The sequence below is a fragment of the Sipha flava genome, unplaced genomic scaffold, assembly GCF_003268045.1.
Source record: "Sipha flava isolate LNK unplaced genomic scaffold, YSA_version1 333_pilon_pilon, whole genome shotgun sequence".
Lineage (NCBI taxonomy): Eukaryota > Metazoa > Arthropoda > Insecta > Hemiptera > Aphididae > Sipha > Sipha flava.
Window position 1 is genome coordinate 193580 of NW_020273024.1, and position 21488 is coordinate 215067.

At 27.0% G+C, this 21488-nt stretch overlaps 4 protein-coding genes across 4 annotated transcripts; 1 reads left to right on the plus strand and 3 right to left on the minus strand.

Moving 5' to 3' along the window:
* Positions 1–3263: 3263 nt before the first annotated feature.
* Positions 3264–10826, minus strand: LOC112687135 (regulator of nonsense transcripts 1). The gene is made up of 16 exons (XM_025559693.1): positions 10260–10826; positions 10038–10151; positions 8195–8517; positions 6621–7208; positions 6384–6543; positions 6102–6296; positions 5954–6042; positions 5634–5892; positions 5354–5567; positions 5065–5291; positions 4691–4924; positions 4352–4619; positions 4124–4291; positions 3828–3988; positions 3585–3770; positions 3264–3514 (listed from the first exon to the last, which is right to left on the minus strand). The coding sequence occupies exons 1-16, from the start codon at positions 10431–10433 to the stop codon at positions 3503–3505; spliced, it is 3372 nt and encodes a 1123-aa protein (XP_025415478.1). The 5' UTR covers positions 10434–10826; the 3' UTR covers positions 3264–3502.
* Positions 10827–11336: 510 nt separating this feature from the next.
* LOC112687136 (cytoplasmic dynein 1 light intermediate chain 2-like) lies at positions 11337–14029 on the minus strand. The gene is made up of 5 exons (XM_025559694.1): positions 13990–14029; positions 13714–13925; positions 13363–13651; positions 13044–13305; positions 11337–11932 (listed from the first exon to the last, which is right to left on the minus strand). The coding sequence occupies exons 1-5, from the start codon at positions 13991–13993 to the stop codon at positions 11440–11442; spliced, it is 1260 nt and encodes a 419-aa protein (XP_025415479.1). The 5' UTR covers positions 13994–14029; the 3' UTR covers positions 11337–11439.
* A 4643-nt stretch (positions 14030–18672) lies between these two features.
* Positions 18673–19856, minus strand: LOC112687144 (V-type proton ATPase subunit G). The gene is made up of 3 exons (XM_025559706.1): positions 19637–19856; positions 19095–19195; positions 18673–18913 (listed from the first exon to the last, which is right to left on the minus strand). The coding sequence occupies exons 1-3, from the start codon at positions 19716–19718 to the stop codon at positions 18731–18733; spliced, it is 366 nt and encodes a 121-aa protein (XP_025415491.1). The 5' UTR covers positions 19719–19856; the 3' UTR covers positions 18673–18730.
* Positions 19857–19947: 91 nt separating this feature from the next.
* On the plus strand, positions 19948–20982 carry LOC112687143. The gene is made up of 4 exons (XM_025559705.1): positions 19948–20159; positions 20230–20431; positions 20499–20657; positions 20743–20982. Exons 1-4 carry the CDS (start codon positions 20128–20130, stop codon positions 20959–20961), a joined length of 612 nt encoding a protein of 203 aa, XP_025415490.1. The 5' UTR covers positions 19948–20127; the 3' UTR covers positions 20962–20982.
* The last annotated feature ends 506 nt before the right edge of the window (positions 20983–21488 follow it).

The following is a 21488-nucleotide window of genomic DNA, read 5'->3' on the forward strand; positions in this document are numbered from 1 at the left end:
ATTATTATTATTATTATAAATTATATATTAATAAATATTTTTAAAACTATACTAAAATGCTTGAATTACGTTTAGAAACTTGGTGGTAGATGGTGAGGGGGGGTAAGGCTGATTTCTCATATCCTTTCTTACCTTACTTATCCAAAAAAGTAGTTAGTCCCCCCCCCATTTAAAAATCCTGGCTACGCCACTGGAGGGGCCCATATTTATTATTAAGTTAAGAAACTTTAAATTTAATTACCGCCACAGGAAATTTTAATCAATTAAAGCTTGATAGTAATGATATTTCAATATTGAAGGAAAAATTTAATTTGAATACTACATTTGAGTCTGAAATTAAGCTCATTACAAATATGTCTGATAGAACTTCTATTAGAGGGTTATCAACTAAAACAATTGTAGTATGGCTGAATTGGTTATCAGAAAACGACCGGAAAACAATATTTTCAAACTTCAATAAAGCTTTAACACAATTTGCAACAATACCTGTGACAAGCTGCTCGTGTGAGAGGGATTTTTCTAAATTGTCTATTGTAAAGTCTAAACTTTAGAAACACTATGTTACAAGAACGTCTTGATTCACTGATGTTAATATTTATCGAGCAAAAGATGGCATCAGAAATCAATATTGAAGATGTAATAGATGAATTCAAAGCATGTGTGCCGATAAAAAGAAGACTTGAACTTTAGATTTTAAGTACTCTCCATAAAATAACAACATTATAAATATGTTAAAATTATTCAAAAGCATTCAATATAGTACATGCTTGATCTTAAATAAATAATAAATTTTTTTTTAATAAATATAAATCAAATTTCAAACTACTTATTTCTACAGTGCGTTGTTTAATATTCTACTGTAAAATTATGTGTGATTTTAGATTCTAAGGGAAGTAAAGAAGCTACGTAGTATATATGCAAAAACTTAGATTGTGATTTGAATCTTATATGCGTTAAAAGAAAATGCAAATAAATTAAGGAAAGATTAGATAATTTATTTGTGAGGGGCCTTATATTTCTTATTGCATAACCTGCGAATAAAGTCTGCGCACGCCTATGAATGTAGACAAGTACCTACTGTCTTGTTAGTAATTCTTAGATAGCAGTGGCAATTTAACTCTCTCCATAGTAGTCCCTCCCGAAAATATTTTCTGAATACACCACTGCCCCAGTCATATTTTTAGTTTTTTTTTCAATTTACATCCAATTTCACACTAGTCGATTAGGTTAGGTTAATTATTCGATCGCTCACCAATTGTTCATCGTTCTCCGTATACGTTACCATTTTTTACCAGTTACACCGTATTGTAAAAGTATCTAGAATCTAAAATCCACGGTGTTTCGACGATTTATTCTCGAGAGATCAAGCACCACTTGGCCTCATGGATAACCGGGCAGGATCTCCTGATTGAGGTGGTATCCGGCCTTTTCGACGAAATGACAATTTACCTGACGAATATTTTAACGAAAAGAAATCTAGGCAAACAGGTTTTATACATCAGTACGAATATTGTAGTGATCAAATTGTCTGTAATTTTAATTTTGTGTTTGTATTCGGTTATATTTATACGTGTAACCAATTTATAGTTACAAATCAATGATTAGTGTTCATCAAACGAAATAATGCACAAGCAGCTGCTTTGAGTGTGAAAAATAAAGCAACAGAAAAAGTTGTTTGGAAAATGTATAGTGTAGATTTATTATTTTCAATAAACATTGAATATTAATGTGACATATGAGGTAAAAACTATAATCATAATTTCAATGGATTTGATATCAGTAATTATTACAAATTGTAACCGTAAAATTCTATATAAACAATTCATAAAGTAAACACAATACCAAAGATAAAAACGGTATTTCTAATTCTATGACAATTATTTAATCAAAATTCATCATTTTCATAGTATTTATTCTATTTAACTACAAAAATTAAACCAATCCATAATTAATTTCCACAATAATATTTAACTAAAAAATAAAAAACCAAGATTGTCACTTAAAATGTTACATTATCAAATTATAATCATATAAATTTAATCAAAATCATAAAAATTAAATGTTTTACATAAAGAAATCATCCAGTTTAATATTCTTTATCTAATTACATTATAATCTGCCTAAAAAATATTTTACAAAAAAAAAAAAATATAACAAATATATGACATTTTTTTTATTCTAATATCAAAACCCATATTTTGTATGATTAAATATAGATTTTGAGAAATATTTTCATTGTAACAGACTGTTGTTTTTTTAATAGTGATAGTGTTTTGAACAAAATTATTTTTAAATATTTTTATTTCATTGGGATTATTTATCAGCTATAAATATACAACTATACAAGGTCAACACATATGTGCCTAATATTTTAATAGAAGAAAATTAAACTATAAATTACTACAAGTCATTTTGAGAATTAACATTACTTATTAAAAATACTTATATCAACACAAGATATAACTTTTATTTTCAAATTGGATATTAAATAAAAATATATTTTACCTCACATACACAAAGAATCATGAAAGCAAAATTCTCCTCTGAAAAATACTAAAAAGTAGCTCGGTTTTCTGTTATAGTGTTGGTAAATTATTTTTCACTTAATAAATAATAAATATACCGTGGAGAAAATATTTCTATTTACCAAGATATCACTTTTAGTGCAGATAATTATTATCAACCAAATAATAATAATTCATCTTTTTTCATTGAACTTTGATAGAACGATAAGAATTATATTTTTATTATTTTTAGATGAAAAAAAAATTATTACATAAAATGATCCTAAACAATCATGTAACTAATATTACTCCGACTAACTAGCAAATAAATTAAAACATCATGTAAATTCTTACAGAAATATTGCATACATTAAAAACCATGACTATACTCATTGAAAATGTATTTATTCTTGGTTAGTTTTCAAATGTAATTCTGTGCCTTTCAATTTAATTAATTGTAAAAAAAACTTATAAAAAACGCAACCTTATTTAAGCTAAAAAAAAAAATAATAATAACAAAATTTAATGATATTTTGTACTCCACCAAACTGTTAACACACAAAATGTTACTTCAAAAAACATTATTGAGCACTTAGAACTGCAGAATGTTAAATTAAACGAAAACTTGAAAGCATCTATCTTCTTGAATTTAAAGAATAAAGATAGTATGTGTAATAACAAAATAATAATAAACCAAAAATTAATAATAATAAGTATGTTAAACAACTAACATGCAATAATTTGATTACTTCCAAACAATTTAGTTGTTTAATTCTTAAATGTATTCTCCACATACAATAGTTATTTATAAAATCATTTGTAAATGATCATCTTATCCATTTGGGTTAATTTACCCCCCGAACAATTTAAGTATGAACCATGTATTGTTCGTGATGTCCGCAAACCATGCTCAATAATAAAAATAATCTGTTGATAAATCAGCACCAACAAGACGCTCCCACGTGATCATTGGCTGTACTCGTCCTTTGTAAATATTTTCAATAAGGTTGCTAAACATAATAAAAATATAATTCAATAACCTTGAATTAAAAAAAAAAAAAATTTATTTTAGACACTTACCTGAGAATACAATGTATTTGGTGGATTGTAAAATGATGTGACAGTACGGTCACCTTGATATGTTGAATCTTGTGAGAGTAAACCATCCATTTGAGAATGGAACTCACCCATCATATAACTGTCTTGGGATAAGTCAGGCTGAGATAATCCTGGTTGTGAAAGACTAAACCCAGGCTGAGACATACTCTGAAAAATATGTTATTCATAACACTGTAACTTTATACCTTTATCATTGACTAGTACCTGTGACATGTTCTGACTATATGGCTGAGAAACATCTTGTGTCATTGCTTGGCTAAGAGTTGAGGCACCGATTCCATTTGATTTTTGATTCTTCTGGTTTACTTTAGTCTTTAGACGACCACTAGTCATTGGAAGTCGGTTTGTACGTACATTTTGGCGATCTACAAACAAAATAAAAATTATATTTATAAATTCTTATACTTATTAATTAAACTAGTAAATTTTTACAATAATTTACAGTCAAGTAAAGACAGTACAGGTAAAAATGGGAAAATTAATAAGTATCAAATACTTACTTTGAACAGACTGCTGGTTAAAGAACCTAGGAGCCATTGAATTCATATTCATCACCATTCCAACTGGTATTCCTCCAATTTGTGGTTGAGACCGGGTGTCTGGTGTGATAAATGTTAATGGATCATGATTACGTGTATACAAATCTAAGCCCATTCCAACAGTGGGACCTATAGCAAAATATTTTCAATGATTACAAAAATAAATTAAAATATAATTATACATCATACCTGGTCCAGGTCTTGGGAAATATTGAGGTGGACCATGACCATTCGGTACATTTCCTTGATTACTACGATCATAAACACTACCAGGGATCAAAGCTTCGCGGGCATCATACATATGAGTTGTCATAAAATGAGATCCAGGATTTGCTGTATTCACTAACTGTTTAGGTTTAGACAACTGAATAAGCGACTCTTTTAAGTTATTTAATGGCCCTTCTACCAACACATTATTTGCTTTATAGTAATTTAATAAATGATTCCATAATTGTTGCTGAAATAAAATATAATTGGTTTTAATAAACTTAAAAATATATTTTAATTATGTAATTAAATTTTATATACTTTGGATAAAACTTTTGGATTTCCAACAATCAGTATGCCATATTTAGCTCTTGTCAAGGCAACATTTAATCGTCTTGGATCGTTAAGGAAACCGATTCCTTGATGTTCATTCGAACGTACACAAGACATAATAATCAAATCTTTTTCACGACCCTGAAATGCATCTACACTAGCTATTTCGATTTCTTGATAAACTTTAGCTGGAAGAGGCGCTTGATATTGCATGTATTGCACCTAAGAAAATATTAAATTTAACAAAGATGATAACATAATTGTAATTTAATACAAAAATTATATTGCATAATTAATTAATTTTATAAGTTTATAGGTTTATAAATTTAAGTTAACATTACACAATGGTCAATAATACTTACCAAGTATGCTCTCTGTCCTTCATAAGGAGTTATGATACCAATTTGATCAGGCTTAACACCACATCTCAAAAATCTGGTAGCAATCTTTTCAACATTAGCAGCTTCTGTTCTGTTCAAATATGATGTTCCTGAACCCGCGATTTCTTCTTGTCCTTGAGTCACATAGAATAACATTGGTTTATCTGCTACTGGCCAAGGGAACTCAATTTTACTTAATTTTCTATCATCTATAATTTTAAAATATTATTAATTAAGTTTATTATAACACAACTAAAACTATTATAATTACCAGCACAAACTCCATTTTGTAATGATCCTTCATAGAAGAAATTTGAAGGGAATCTTGATAGTTCTGGATGCATTCTATACTGTACTTCCAATCTGAATGGACGAATACCCAACACTACAAGACGCTCAAAAAGGGATTGACTTAATCCAGCTCTAGCTGCTTTTTTACACATTACCACAGGTCCAAGTTGACAATGATCACCAACAAGAATTAACTGTATATGAAAAAATTAATTAAATAAGAAAATTATAATTCAAAGTAACAAAATATAATAAATTACCTGTTTTACACCAAGCACAACTGGTACCATACATTCAGGTTCAGTAGCTTGCATGCTTTCATCGATCAATATGGAATGAAATTTAAATCGTACTAAACGTGGATCACCTGCACCAACACATGTGGTACAAATAACATCAGCAGCTTTAAGTAATTCTCGTTCAGCTGCTTTCTTAAGAGCACGATATCTTTTTTCATCAGCCATTGATAATTCACCAGTTTCATCTTTTAACTGTTGGAATTTCTGAAGCTCAACATTGCTAAACAAAGAACATAGTAATACAATAAAATGCAATATAACTAATATACAATGTCACTTACCAAGACATCTTTCGGACTTGATTATGAAGTGCTAAAAATGACACTGGAGAATCAATAGCTTCACGAGATTTAGCGCACACACGAACCACCTAAATAATATAATAGTATAATAATCTAAATGTATTACTATTTAATAAATAAATAATACTTTTAAACCGGTTCTATGAATTTTTTCTGTCAATTGGTCAACAGCTATATTTGAAGGAGCACATACCAAAACCGGTCCACCATTTATTTTAACCAATTGATATACAATTGTAGCAGAAGTTACAGTTTTACCAGTTCCTGGTGGTCCTTGTATTAATGATAGAGGCCGTTGAACAGCATGTTTAACAGCATACACCTATGGTTAATATCACAAGTTTATTTAACATTATTATAGGTAATAATAAATTAATGAAAATCATATTTTCAAATAATCAATAATTACTTGTGATCTATTTAAGTCAGGCAAATTTGGTGCTGAGAAATGTTTTGGCATATGTGATCTAAACATAAGGTCATCAAATTCATGGCCTAACAACCTATGATATATGTATGATGATACTGAAGACTCGTCAGTAGCAAATCTTTTCAATGAACATTGCATTCTAATCAATAAAATATAAATAGAAGTATGTTACTATAAAATGAATTAATTAATAAACACTATTCATTTTACTAATACCTGTCAAAAGATGTAGATTTCCATATAAAATCAACTACATAATTTGATGTTATATCAGTAGGTACACCATTGTTGATTTTTAATTCCAATCCTACATCTTCTCCATAATTGTCTGGTATTTTAATGACATGTCCAATTCCAGCCCAAGGATTTTCACCAGTCAATCTTAAACGCAGTTCATCTCCATGCATCAAACGCATATCACCATCGGTTTTAGCTAAATGAAAATAAGCAATAGTCTTTTTGTTTAATCCAACATCCCACCTGACAGTTATGTTCTCTTGAGTTTGAGATTCTTTCAAACGTTTATCATAATCAGCTTCTAATTTCACCAATGGTCCAAAAACATTTTGATATTGAAAACCATCTTCGTATCTAAGTAAAACAATTTGTGGCTCTTCATCTACACCAGGTTTATCAAGATCATTAATTGTTGCTTCATTATTCTCTTTCCAGAGTTCTTCAAGCTTGGCAATCTGAGTAGCACTGACATGTCGAGAACGTAACTGATCAGTCTCATTTGGTACTTTCACAAGCCAAGTCAAAAAGCAACGATCAGCAATCAATGGTTTCCATTGTTCTTGATCCCTAATTAATAAAAAAAAGTATTAACGTAAGTGTAACTCATACTAACTAATACTATTGTTATTTTCGTCTATGTAATCACTTTGCTGTAATGTGCGAACAAAGGCAAATTAAAAAAAAAAAAAAATCATAAAAAAAGTTTAATCCAAAATATTAAAACTAATGGTTACATATGTACATTATTATACATACATTAGAGTTTCCGACTTACATGAGGAGTAAACAAAGGAATAAATTAATAGCACTGGTAATAATTTATCTGATAATTAAATATATAAATAAAAGATTTATTAGATCTTCAGTGGGATTTAATAAAAACTTATTGTTATTATTAATTAAATTTGTTTCGATTAGTTTCCTATTGAACAGGTACACATTTTCTTACACATAATCACATGGAATTAACTATTTACTTCCCATATTAAAAATATCTGTGTACATGTGATATTATTTGTATACAAATATATTGATGTATTAAATATTTTATTTTTTTATCATATTTACTGCAAGTAAGTAATATTGTAAACAATTTTAATTCATAAACAAAATATGAAGTCAATTTATACTTGCACAGTAGTATGCTATTGTCTATACAAATATTTAAGAACTCATGATTACAACTTATGAGTATTAGGTATACTTAATAATAAAAATATACTTTTGTAAATGTACTGTACAATAAAGACCTTTGGATTATATCTAACAATGAAAACATTGTTTTATAATATTTGTTTAGAACTATTTGCGCCAAAACATTTTTAATTTTTTCTCAATAAGAGTAAAAACCAATTCTCTGTTCCATATTTTATATTTAAATATAAAACATAATATAAAGATGATAAATGCTATTAATTTATTTTAATCACAAATAAAATACCGTCAAACTTCAATCTGTATAAATAACAATACTATTTACCCTTACTATAATAGTTTTTTTTTTTTTTTTAATAAAAGCAAATAAAACTAAAAAAAAAAAACAATACTATTACCAGTTCATATCTTTTAAAGCATTCTGTGTGGAACATGGCTGTCTACATAGCAATATAACCACAGAGTCTGCTTTAGCTGGTATGAATCCAAGCACGAACACATTTTTAACACCACAAGAATAACATTCCAATACAGTTTCACCCAATGGACCATCTTTATGTAAAGTAACTTCCTTGTGCTTAGCTCGAACCAAATGATTGATTATATGTGATCCAGAAGTATTTCCACGTCCATTACAAAACCATTTTTTGCATATATTACACATAACTACGCATCCAGGATCATGAATACCACAATATTTGCATGCATAATATGGTAATTCCTAATAAACAAATTTATTTTTAACATATGGTATGTAAAATATTAGAGATCTCTTTTATTTTTTAAGCTAACAATCAAAAATTGTGATACACATCTATAAAATAAAATAAAATAAATATTTAGTTTTATACAGCTGTATAAGATCAATTCATTGTTAAATTTAATGTACAATAAAATAATAAAATAAAACAAAAATTAGTAAATGGTTAATACTTATAAAAAAAATAGTTTATAATAAGTAGGGCTCGGGACTTCTAGGAACTTGCATGTTTTTAAATAATTATAAAAAATATAGCTAAGTAATATATACATTTTTTTCATAGCAATACAAATTTATATTTAAAATTTATAGTTGCATTTTCGCATATTTGACCATTTTTCATTTATAAGTGCATATTTGACCATTTTTCATTATATAAATGCGTATTTGACAATTATTCATATGAAGCAGTAAGTTTTTAAATTTTATTAAAAAAAAAATTATAATTTATATCTTCGTATATCACGTGACTTGGAATTCAAGGTGTCTTATTGGTGCACTATTTGAATGCATTAAAATAATTATAACTACAAAAACCGTATACATTCTGCAAAAATTGAAGAATCTGCACAAGCTAAGGCTAACTACAAAAAATATCAAACATTTTAAATTAAAAAATGAATCTATTGATAAATTGCCTGTAGGTATTAGTAGTAATGACCTACAATTTTTAAAGTTTGCACCAATAAGTTCCGTAGACGTGTAACATTTCTTTTCTAAATATAAAAATATTTTGGCTGATAATAGGCAGTCATTTAAATTTTTCAACTTAAGAAAATATCTCATAGTCCAATGAAATGCACAAGGTTAGAAGAATTATAACTATATTAAAAATAAAAAAAATGTTTTCAATTTAATTTATTTTTAAAACCATTTTAAATATTTTGTTTTAGATAAAAACTTAATATAGGACGAAAACAAATTTGAAAAAAAGAAATAAATTATCTCAGATTATCATATTTATCATATATAAAAATATTATAATATATTACTAATTAATTTTTTTATTTAATTTATTATTACAAATATAATTTTTTTTAAATGCATATTTTAATAGCATATTTATTGATTCTTTAGGGCATGAATGCATACATATTTTAAGGTTTTTAAGGGTATGAAGTCCTAGCCCTAATAATAAGTCAATAAGAGTCTCGATTTGATATCTTTGTATATACCTGATGAATTTTTAATTTGAAACTTGTCAAACAATACATTAATAATCCAGGCTACACATTAATTTATTTCTATATAAAAATTATTTATTTATATAAATTTAATATGTAAATATATAATTTCAATTTAACAAAAATAAATTATCAAATTTAAAGAAAAAATCATTAAAAGTATAAAAAATATTTTAGTATATTATAAGAGCATTGTAGGTCTTTAATATATATATTTTCATACTAATTTTACCATATCATCATATTTTCCATACTTAAATATGTAACCATAATTTAGAAACCTTTAAAAGACATTACCTTGGTGAAAAATGAATCTTCTTCTTCATCCTCAAACTGCAGTTCACCAATCTTTTTAGTGACAGTTATGACATTTGTATCATCTTTATCGCTTTTATTGCTGAGCAACTGCATCTATATTCAAGAAATAAATGTCCATTAAAATACAATAAACCAACAACCACAACAATACTTTACAATCACAATTTAGATTGTGAACTCCAGAACAATAAAGTAACATACTCTATGTGAGGACGATGAATCCAATTGAGACATTGGAGCTTGGCTCTGCGAAGGCAACGTGAAATCAGTGAACTCAAACTCGCTGCCTTGGGTGTCCGCACCGATCATGTCGGCCTCTTCGGTCTCCAAGAACGTTAGAGTCTGCGAACTCGGTCCGTACGTGTCGACACTCATTGTGACCACTATTTTTGCACGGATTCGATTCAACTATACAATTACGTTCAGACTCGAATTAGAACGTCACGCAACGTTTAAACTCCAAGAAACGAGATGTGACAATGACAACACGCACACGACAAAATATTATGTTATCGGGTTCGGTTTAAACAGTTCAAAAACGGTACGTTGTCCGCGAACGGTTGTACGGCGCTAAGTAACCGTAATACTGCACATGTGTTGACAAAAACGCACGCAATATACAGAAAATAAAATATTATAATAATAATAACAATAATAATAATAATAATAGTATTATAATAATAGTAATAATAATATTAACTTAACGCGGTGCGAGACGACGTACACAATTCAGACAAAAAATAAATGAAAAGACGGCACACGCGCCATCAAGGACAATACCACTGATAAAAACGAGTCGTCGACTGCGCGCGATACTACCTGCCACCGAACTCTTATCGATCATGGAGAAAAAAATAGTGTGACACTGGCGCGAAACCTTTTTTATTTGTTTTTTTTTCTAACTCGTTTTGTTTAAACTCGTCCGTCGACGGTTTGAAAAGATTTTACAGACATAAAAACATTTTTATTTAAATTGTTAAAATTTAAAGAATTAAAAATTCTGCTACAACAGTGATGGTATTGCAACTTTAAAAATCATTGATTTCTTCCATATAATTGAAATTGACAAATTACATTGTATAATATTGATGAGGAACAAACTGTCTTCAGATTTCTTTGATCGCATACAAATTATACGAATTCATGGTTTATAATTAAAAAATATAACATTAGTAACAAAATATAAATAATAAGTATTAAACTTGAAGATCATATTTATTGTTTATAATTAACAAAGAATACTAATTATTAACATTTGATATAAACAATGAAATTAATTTAAATAATTAAAATTATATGGACACTTTTATTTGATTTATAAAAAATATTTACTTAAATTATTTGACGTGTTTACTTGAACATTTTACACAACTAATAATGTTTACTTAGGAGTATTAGAATCATCATCGGTTTGGTCTAATTGTGGTGAGCCTGAATTATCAACTGGTTTTTTAGATGGAGTTCTAGCAGTAGGAGATTCTTGTTTCTTTTGCAAAAGTGCATTGAAAAAACTAGCCAGCGCTCTTTCACTGCTGGGTGGAGGGTTATCAGTAATACGTTTATTAGCCAACAATGGTTTGGTAATTTCTATGGATTTTCTGGTAACAGGTGTTTGTGGTTGGGATATGTTTTGATTTAACAAAACAAGTTGTTTGGCTAAAAATCCTTGTTCATCTTCATCCTGGAGTTCATGTTCTTTATGTTGCTTCTCATATGGGAATGGTATAGCATCACTGTAATGTGATTCAGGATTAATTTTTTGCATATTTTCATAAAGCACTTCAATTTTTTTTAGACTATCCCAACCCGAGGGTACAAACACAGAATCTTTTTCTACAATTAATGCAGGCGTTTTAAATGGAAAACGATAAATTCTGAAAATACAAATAAATATAAATTAACAATCTTTTCATTTTTTTTTAAACGATATCAAACTAAATATTTTCACATTAAATAAAGACTATGAAAAATAAAACTTAATATCTAATTTATTATTTGAATAACATTAATTTCATTTTATCAATATAAAAAATATAAATTTATGACAAAGTACTTTAGAAAATTAATTGTTGTATACAACTTTTAAATAGTATAGGAAACTATATTATGATATTTATTTATTTTGAGTTAATTATCCAATAGAGAACTGACCATCAGAGTCAAGGAAATACATCTTTCTGCACTAGTAAGCTTACATGAGCTATAAAAAAACACTTATATTTAAATATTTATTTGTTGTATTAAAAATTAATTTTATTTGTTTAATTTAATCATTTATAATTTGAAAATAATTATGTGAAAAATATTGAATCTCCCTGAAATAATCAGTCCCCAGTAAGTTCATCTCTCTAAATATCTAATTGTAATGGATAGCAAGAGTATAATAAACTGTGACAATGCCAGGGATGCAAAGATATTAATTATTTCATTTTTATTCGACCTTATAAGTAAAATAAAAAAAATATTTTAAAATCTGTTAAGAACTTTCAAGCTTCCCATACCACTGTCAATCTTCTATTTATCTCAGTTAGTTATTTTACTATTAGTGTATGTAATTCAAGATTTACATATTGTGCACTTTGATTCAATATTTAATATATATTATTAATTATATAATATATTTCATTTTTTTTTATGTCAAACTATTTTTAGATTGAAAAATAATTTTATAATACACTTAACAAAAAAAAAACAACATATGTCAGTTGTACAAGTTATACTTAAAATAATAATATATCAAATTAATTCACCTTTTACACAATAAAATGATTTATATAAATATATATATATTTATACACATAAGCTAATTAGCTCCCACATTATATTTTATCATGAGTCAAATGAATATTAAAAAAATATTCCTATCATACTATATGAAACAAATGGTATAGATTATATGAATTTAAAATTATTAGATTATAAGACCAAATAAAACAAAAAAAAATGCAAGATTATAAAATTAAAATATACTGTAATCTAATTTACCTATGCATCAAGTATTTATAAAGAAGATCGCAGTTTTTGTCTTCCATTACAGATACATAAAACAAAGATGCTCCAAATTGTAAACAAAACTTTCGCAAACAGCATTGTATGTAATCAAAATGTTCTTCTGAATAGTTATTGATTTCTAAGTTCTTAATGCAATCAGTCATAGTTATAACAACAACAATATCCAAACCTAGATTTTTTGTTAAAACTCCTTCATTGAGAAGTCGAACCTTTGGGCAAGATTCATATGACAAATCTAAACATATTAAAAATGTATTAATATAAAGTAATCAATAGTGTATGTAGTATTTACTATCATGAGATGGGTAATCAATAATTCTATCGATGCATTTATCTCTAAAATGTTGTGTTTGTTCCATTCCTAATTTCAAACTGTCTATATGGTCTTGTAGTCGTGCCGACCAAAATTCTAAAGATTCCATAATTTTCCAAGGATCTTTCATGGAAGCAACCAAAATAATTGTAGTATCCTCGAAATTTTGTTCATTTAATGCAAATTTCATCAAATATTTTAATGACCTATCACCATCTAATGTCCAAACATTTAACTGAGCATTTTCATCTGTGCTGTCATCCCGTACCTATAAATTAAATTCATTAAAAATTTAAAAATTTTGAACTTTGAAGACAAAAACTGTCCTACTTGTATGTATCCATATTCCATTCCCCACCCCTGTTTTGAATCTTTCAGGCCTTGCAATTTAGTAACTAATGTTGTTTTGCCTGATTTACTATCACCCAGCAGTAATACATTTTTGTTTTCCGGCAATTTCTTTCGACTTTTATTTTGTACATCCAAAAGCAGAGTATTCCACTGATTGACATAATTTTCTTTTTCAGATAAAGTGCTCGCATCTAAAATGATTAACATTTGTATAACATAAAATTACGTTAGTTAACTGTTTAGAATGTTACTTACTCATATTTTTGGATTATTTTTATACTTAATTATCCTTATGAAAAAAAAAGAAAAAGTTACATACATCAAATATATCAACTTAATTTGAATTCAATAAAACAAGCCAGATTTTAAATGTTATTTATAACAAATTTAATTTTTAGTAAATTCATTATTAACAACTTATTATCAGGAATATTTATAATTCAATAATAATGATGATAAAATATTAACGTGTTAACAGGGGTTAACAAAACACGTCAAAACAATAAATTCCGGCGCCAAATTTCAAACGTCGCTAAATTATGACTTCCAATATCTCACACCACAAGAAATTCGCTGTGATTGCTATAAAAATACGATACCTGCATACGTACGTAGTGAGCTGATTTCAATTATGGTTTTGGACGTTACTCATTGCACGTATACCTACCTACATTTTAAAGCAAAAAACATATAAATTATACAATCAAATAATGATTTTGTTATACCTAATATTATTGTGACCAGTGGTCGAATCGTGAACAATTAAGCAGAGGAGCTCAGCTTTCTGATTGAAAAACGATTTAAAAACTGCGTTATATGTGCGCAATTATTTAACACAGACACGTGAAGGGCTTCGCATATATTTTGAATACCACTATTAAGCAGATGTAGAACTAGAAATTTTTACGCCCGGAGAAAATGTTAAAATTACACCCTTTCATAGACCAATAATCAAATACTCTTCTCGAGAATTTTTTTCTAATAATTTATATACAATCATACTTGTTGAGTTTTAATCTAATATCAGTATTTAACAAAGTTAAAAATATCAAATTAGTTGTTAATAATTATAAAAATTACACCCTTTACAATTTTACGCCCGGAGATGAATTCCCGTCTTCCATCCCCTAGTTTCGCACCTGATTTTTATCCACACAAATAATTAAATTCCAAATATTAATAACAAACCAATAAATACCAAATTATAACTGCATATACCAGATATTAAAATTTATAATTTTTCTGAAATTACGACGCCGTCGCTTATCGTAACTACCATAATCACCATGTAATATTTTATTATGAAAATATATTTTCTTATGTTTGCATAGCACAATTCTATCTATAACTATATATTGACGATCAAACGTAATTTCGGCAAACATAGACTGGGTATTGATAAGTGATAATACTAGCGGAACTCAACGTGTTAATAAACGAACACCAAAAATATTTCTGATATTATAAATCGTAATATTCGTTATAAAATTAACGTACATTCATAGGTGGATATTTGGGGGGACTTAATCCACCCCTGAACGTAATCTCACCACATCAAACGTCAAAAAATTGTATATTTTAATATTTGATATTTATAATTTTTTTTTTTTTTTTTGTTGTAATACGAAAATGGTCTGAAATATTTACTACTACTGGACTATTTGGAGTAGCTATTTAATATTTTATATTTTTATGTTATTTTTTTATATTACCTATATATATATATATATATATATATTTGGTGCCTCAACTAAAATAAAGTAGGAGTAGCAATTAATAGGTTGAAGCGTTTAAAAATGTCTGTGTACGCTAATGGATAAGACAAAAATGTTAAGTCTCCCCCCATGGATGTGACCAAATATCCTAACCTAGCTTATGCGTAAATCGAAATCCAAATTAATAAAAATTATTTTGGACATTAGTTAGGATGAACTTGGCGTACCCCGTTATATTAAATAAATATTGTGGGCAAAATTAAAATCCCCTAAAAAAATTAAATAGTAAATTGCCCTAATAGTAAACTCCCCTGAAAACATTTTGCTACCGTATTACATTTACGTAAACTCCCCTAAAAACAACCATCTAATTTAATTCCGGGCCATTGTAACACGCAAGCATTTCTTAATCCTTTCTCAAAATCAGTTACAATTTTATTTGGTTTGAACTCACTACCAATTTCGTTACATAGTACATTTATTGTTTGAAAACATTGTTTATAAGTTGATTCCTTTTTATCATTCAATAAACAAAATATTAAAGGAACATAATGAACATTTAAATAACCATCGAAAGTTAAGAATTAGTAAAAAAATTTAGCACAGACATCAAATGTTCCATCAAGATAAACAATTTCGGCTTGACAAAAAGCTCTTAAATTTGATTCACATGAAAAAATTATTAAATTATCTAGTATATTATTTATTAATACAAAATGTTCGTCTTGGATTGTTTTTATATTAAGTTGCTCAATAGCTTGGTGGACAGAGTTCCTATTTGTTAGTAAAGGAGGTAAAATTTTACGGCATGCATTGTATGCGTTTCTTTTAACATATTTTAAGTCAGTAATTTCTAATTTACTAGTTAACTGGTAATTTAAACATTGAATTAAAACTTTACTTGGTTTATCATGAGGATTATCAGATGCTTTTCTTTTTACTGATGCAGACAGCTGTTGACGCTGCATAATTTGTTCACTGCAAGATTCGTGCTTATGACATTCATTACTTGATGATATTATATTTGGTGGTTTTAAAATTTTTATAAAAGACATTTCTTAATACAACAACACCACTTCTTTTCTCCAGTTTAAATCAATGTAAGTTCAAAATAATATTTATATATTTTATACAAAATTAATGAACGACCGCGTTTACTGGTAACAAATCGAATTTCTGATATACCTATACTTATTAATTCATAAATAAATATAAATAATAAATATATATTTTATGTTAAAATATCACACGAAATACAAACGATGTTATACATTTATTATCGAATCATATATTTCAAGTAACGAAAATCGCATATGATTGACTAGGAAGGGAAAGAAGTTAGACCCAGGAATCTTAAACTAATAAAAATATATGCGATATCGTTTTACCGATATTACACGAATACTGTAGAAATATATTTTTGACAATAATTGATGGATAACGAGGGATTACTGTATTTAATATATTTTTTATACGTTTGGTACAACAATTCGATTTATACTTATCGTGAGTTTTTAAATATGGACTAACATCATAGTTTTTGTACTGACCTCTTCAATTATCAATCATCAAAAAGTACAAAATTTAATTCAATACCAATAATTCATAGCCAAAATAAAATCAATAAAAAGTATAAGAGACTATACTATAAAATATAAATGTTTACTCATAATGATTATTTGTATAGTATTTTTCTAATTATAAAATATGAATAAAGAAATATATATGCAATTAAAAATACGAATATTTTTGGAGGATAACTAGAACCGCCTCTATGTGGTGTCTTCTGGATTACTCTAAATGGTTCTAATGTTATTAGGGGAGTTTACTATTAAGGCAATTTACTATTTAATTTTTTAGGGGAATTAACATTTGCCCATTTCAAATACATAAAATTGATTTGAAAATTTGCAGGCAATTTTTAAAATAAAATATAACACCTGTAAATATCATAAACAAATCATATTTGTAATATAATATAAAAGTCTAAGGCATACACAAGAATACTTTTAGGATGATTACTAAATAATAAGAAAATATTGATAGACTAAAATAAATTAAATTATTTCAAGTGTGATTTATACCAGTCCCTAGGTATATGAGTAGGTATAATACCTAAAAAAATATTTTAGGGCAAAAAAAATTATTGCTATTGTTTATTATTATTATTAGAACCCAAGATTAAAAAGTTTGATAAACTTTACTTCAAAAAACTCATTTCGTTAAAGGTACAAACACATAATCTAAGCAATATTAAATAAATGAAATTCTAAAATATTGCTGTCACCCATTTGGGTTCAATCAATAGGAAAATGTTCTACCTATGCTGTTACATAGTAGTATGAAGGTTCCGCAAAATAATTTAAGTCCAAAATGTAATTATATATTATTTATTGAGTGGTTTAACAATACTTTAAATGCATTTATTATCACTAAAAATTACAAGTTGAAATCAAACTGCTGGACTATGCTTACGAAAAAAGTAATTCCAAAATAGAAAACTTTCAAATGTTCAGGGGTTCGTGGTACTATCATTATAAATTATTAATGATTTACATATATGTACATAGACTTGAAAATTAGTCATTAAAATAATTTATAGCATTAAATATTAGATAAAAAAGTGTTTGAATTTTTTTATGTACTCGTATATTATAATGTATTATACATGATTAAAATTCATTCAAAATTTTTTCTCATATGATTTTTATTGGAAATTTTAAGAGGGAAAAAAACAAAATCATACATAGGTTGAAAACATACAAAACTACAAAAAAATGTATAGGTAAGACTGCACAGTATATAATGCTAAAGTATTAACATACAATTTCCTATCTACAAGGTTACAAATTTTTTTACTCAAATGTTTAAGAAAATAATTAATTGATTCTTAATTATATCAATTTTATGCACCAAATAAGATATTTGAGTACTAAAATATTTGTTTAAACTGTAGTTATAAGTTTTAAAAATGACAACTATTTAAAGTACAATCTAGAATATAATGCTGTTTTAGAAAAATAAGACCACATTAATTTAACATTTAACAATTCTACCGTTATAATAGATTTTACTATCTTAAACTTTTCAAAATAAAACAAAATATATTTTAGTAACAGTTTATTATTGCAATTCTAAAACAAATAAATAATTATGAAAATAATACACTATAAAATTGAACAACAGACGGAATGTTTCAGTGAAACAAAAGCTAAAACCAAAATTAAATTTCTTTGATGGAATTTAAAAAAAAATAAAAGAAAAATACTATTAGAAACACATCATTCTTTATTGGCAGTAGCTTTGAAGTTTTTGTGCAGCTCGGGCTTAATGTCATACACAAGTTCAAGAATTTTCTCAATGACAGCCTGTTTATTGACAACTACAGCCTTATTCATCTCTTCAATCTTTACCTTAGTGTCAGCATCTATCTTAGCTGCAACATCTTCCCGAGAACCCATATGCTAAAAAAAAGTGTTCAATTTAGAGAAGAAAACATATTATGAATCAATTTATTAGTTTACACTGTAGAATAATAAGAACTGTAATCAAAGTATGTTATATAATTTTAAAAATCAAAATTATTTCCATAAAAATGTAATTAATATTTAAAATATTGAAATTAAATCACCGCTTTGCTGTTACCTTAATTTCAAATTCTTTAAATTGTTTTTCTCTTTCTTGTCTATATTTTTCAATTTCATCTTGAGCTTCTTCTTTAGCTTGCTTTAAACGCCTTGCTTTGCCTAAAAATAAGTATAGAATAAAGTACACACTGAATACAAAAACTGTTAAAGCTATACTAACCATGCATGCATGGATAATTATAATTATGTAGCTTTTATTAGTGATTAAGTAATTATATTACAAATTCTTATAAAACCACACCTATTTGTATATGTTATTTAATATAAATTACTTTATTTCATGTTTTTAAATTATAAAATAATAAAAATTAATGTAATAACACGAAAATCAAAACATTTTGAAATAAACAAGGTGTGGCATAAGATCGTCAATAATTGTTCGCCAAGTATTTACAATTTGTGGGACATTTTAATCGGAAATAGTAATGGGATTCATAGAGCGACAAAAAATTATAAAAATTGTTTAAACTTCAATAAAAATTTGGGAATAAAAGTTTGGGACCAATAATTAAGCCACGCCTTAAATTATTGAATACTTACGTTTCTTGGCTTCGGCCACCTTTTCTGCAGCCCTCTTTTCAGCTGCTAGCAACTGTTGAATACCTTGCGTCTGGCTGGCCATAATTTACGATTTAGATGAACTTAAAATAATTGTAATCGGAAATTTTGAAGAAGAAAGTCAGGGAGTCGGAATGAACCAAAGAATATGATACGGGAGAATCGAGACTTATCGTCTGAACGGTAAATAAATGAGAATATGGGTGTCGCCAAGGTTTCGTACAACACAATCAGCTGATTATCAGTTGCCTGACGTGATATATTTTTTTTTTAATTTATCCATGAACATTTATAACCTTATAGTAGGCCGATAACAGCCGTGGTGTTGTGTGCTTGGAAGCGGCGCGAAATAATACTTTATCAAATCTTTTGCTCCCAGAATTACCAAATGAGAGACAATTATATAATTATGAATTCATTTTAGAATAATATTCTGTTTTTAGTCGGTCTTTAATTTCAGTTGTACAAAAATTATGTCGTTCGAAAGCTTGGCAAAAGATCCTATGTGAGTGTAATAAAATATACTCGGTACATATTAAAGTTAGATTGTTTATATTGAACAATTTTGTTTTCAGTTTTTCATCGGGATTTGTACTGTTGAACGAAATTGATGACAAAAAATTTGTTCGTTTAGTGGACAGGATGTTTAAAGATTTTGAACCCAATAGATCTTCATTATTTACAGAACATGAATTGGCATCTATAGAAAAATCATTGAAATTGAATAGTGATCAATGCCAATGTATACTGAATTGTCTAAACCGTTTGTTAAAACAAGTAATTCATCGCCAAAATTAAGTAATATCAAAATCTCTTCGACCATGATAAAATTATGTTTACTTAGGTAATAAGTGATGTGATCAAACCTGTTGTATTGAAAAGTGTATTGTCCAATATATTTTCCTTTAATGTAAGCAAAGTTCAATTGTTTTGTAACTGTTGGACTGCTAATGCTGAACAAGTAGTTTCCAGGCTTCAGCAAAACTTCACTCATTTTTACAGGGTAATCACAATTATCTTTCCAACCTAATGCTGCTTTTCAAATAACAAATTTGATTAAATAAAATCTTTCTTATGTTTTTATTTAGTTAAAGGATGTGAATTGGGCAATACATATTTCATCAAACGTAGGAATTGAATTATCTGATCCAGAACCTAGATGCTTAATAGAATTTAAAGTAGAAGACAGTTTATGTAATGATGAGCATAAAACCAAAGAAATTCTATTGGATATGAATGAAACAGAATTGAAGAAATTTTATGATACGTTAGAAACAATTAAAGTACAAATTAATACTGCTTCATAGTAATAGTTACAATTTTAATTGATAATATTATTGATATTGTCAATTGATTTATACAATATTGAAAATATTAAATTTTAAATAATTTGGTTATAGTTTTATTTTAAAAATATATCTTATATTATTTAATGATACTACTAATTAATAATTATTTTTAATGAATTAAAATAAAAAATGTAATTGTTTAAATATATATATATATATTTATCCACTGTCTTGGATATTTTTCCTTGAGTACCTATCAACAATTTAAATTTTATTATTCTATGTATATCTAAAATAAAAATTCCATCCCTAATCATAATTTAAAATTTTTTAAACTATTCAGAAAATTATATATTTTATATAATATATCTATAATATTGGTTAACATTTATAAGCAGTGGACCTTACAAATTTTTGATTAGTATATATAATTGATAGTATATACCACTTGTAATCCACCATCCCCATTGACAGGTTTATGTAATCCACCATAAAATAAAATTTAATGTTTATAAAATATGCTTATATTTAAACAGATATTCGTT

Excerpts from the sequence above, each read along its gene's own strand:
- LOC112687135 (XM_025559693.1), bottom strand. The coding sequence starts at position 10,433 with ATGAGTGTCGACACGTACGGACCGAGTTCGCAGACTCTAACGTTCTTG. Across the intron at positions 8,518-10,037 it reads AAGATTCATTTTTCACCAAG|GAATTACCATATTATGCATG; the intron begins GTAATGTCTTTT and ends TTTGTTTATTAG. Across the intron at positions 4,925-5,064 it reads AAGGACAGAGAGCATACTTG|GTGCAATACATGCAATATCA; the intron begins GTAAGTATTATT and ends ATATTTTCTTAG.
- LOC112687136 (XM_025559694.1), bottom strand. Across the intron at positions 13,306-13,362 it reads TGATTACCCATCTCATGATA|ATTTGTCATATGAATCTTGC; the intron begins GTAAATACTACA and ends TAATATGTTTAG. Across the intron at positions 11,933-13,043 it reads TATAAATACTTGATGCATAG|AATTTATCGTTTTCCATTTA; the intron begins GTAAATTAGATT and ends TTGTATTTTCAG.
- LOC112687144 (XM_025559706.1), bottom strand. The coding sequence starts at position 19,718 with ATGGCCAGCCAGACGCAAGGTATTCAACAGTTGCTAGCAGCTGAAAAG. Across the intron at positions 19,196-19,636 it reads GGTGGCCGAAGCCAAGAAAC|GCAAAGCAAGGCGTTTAAAG; the intron begins GTAAGTATTCAA and ends ACTTATTTTTAG. Across the intron at positions 18,914-19,094 it reads TTAAAGAATTTGAAATTAAG|CATATGGGTTCTCGGGAAGA; the intron begins GTAACAGCAAAG and ends ACTTTTTTTTAG.
- LOC112687143 (XM_025559705.1), top strand. The coding sequence starts at position 20,128 with ATGTCGTTCGAAAGCTTGGCAAAAGATCCTAT. Across the intron at positions 20,160-20,229 it reads AGCTTGGCAAAAGATCCTAT|TTTTTCATCGGGATTTGTAC; the intron begins GTGAGTGTAATA and ends TTTTGTTTTCAG. Across the intron at positions 20,432-20,498 it reads TAAACCGTTTGTTAAAACAA|GTAATAAGTGATGTGATCAA; the intron begins GTAATTCATCGC and ends ATGTTTACTTAG.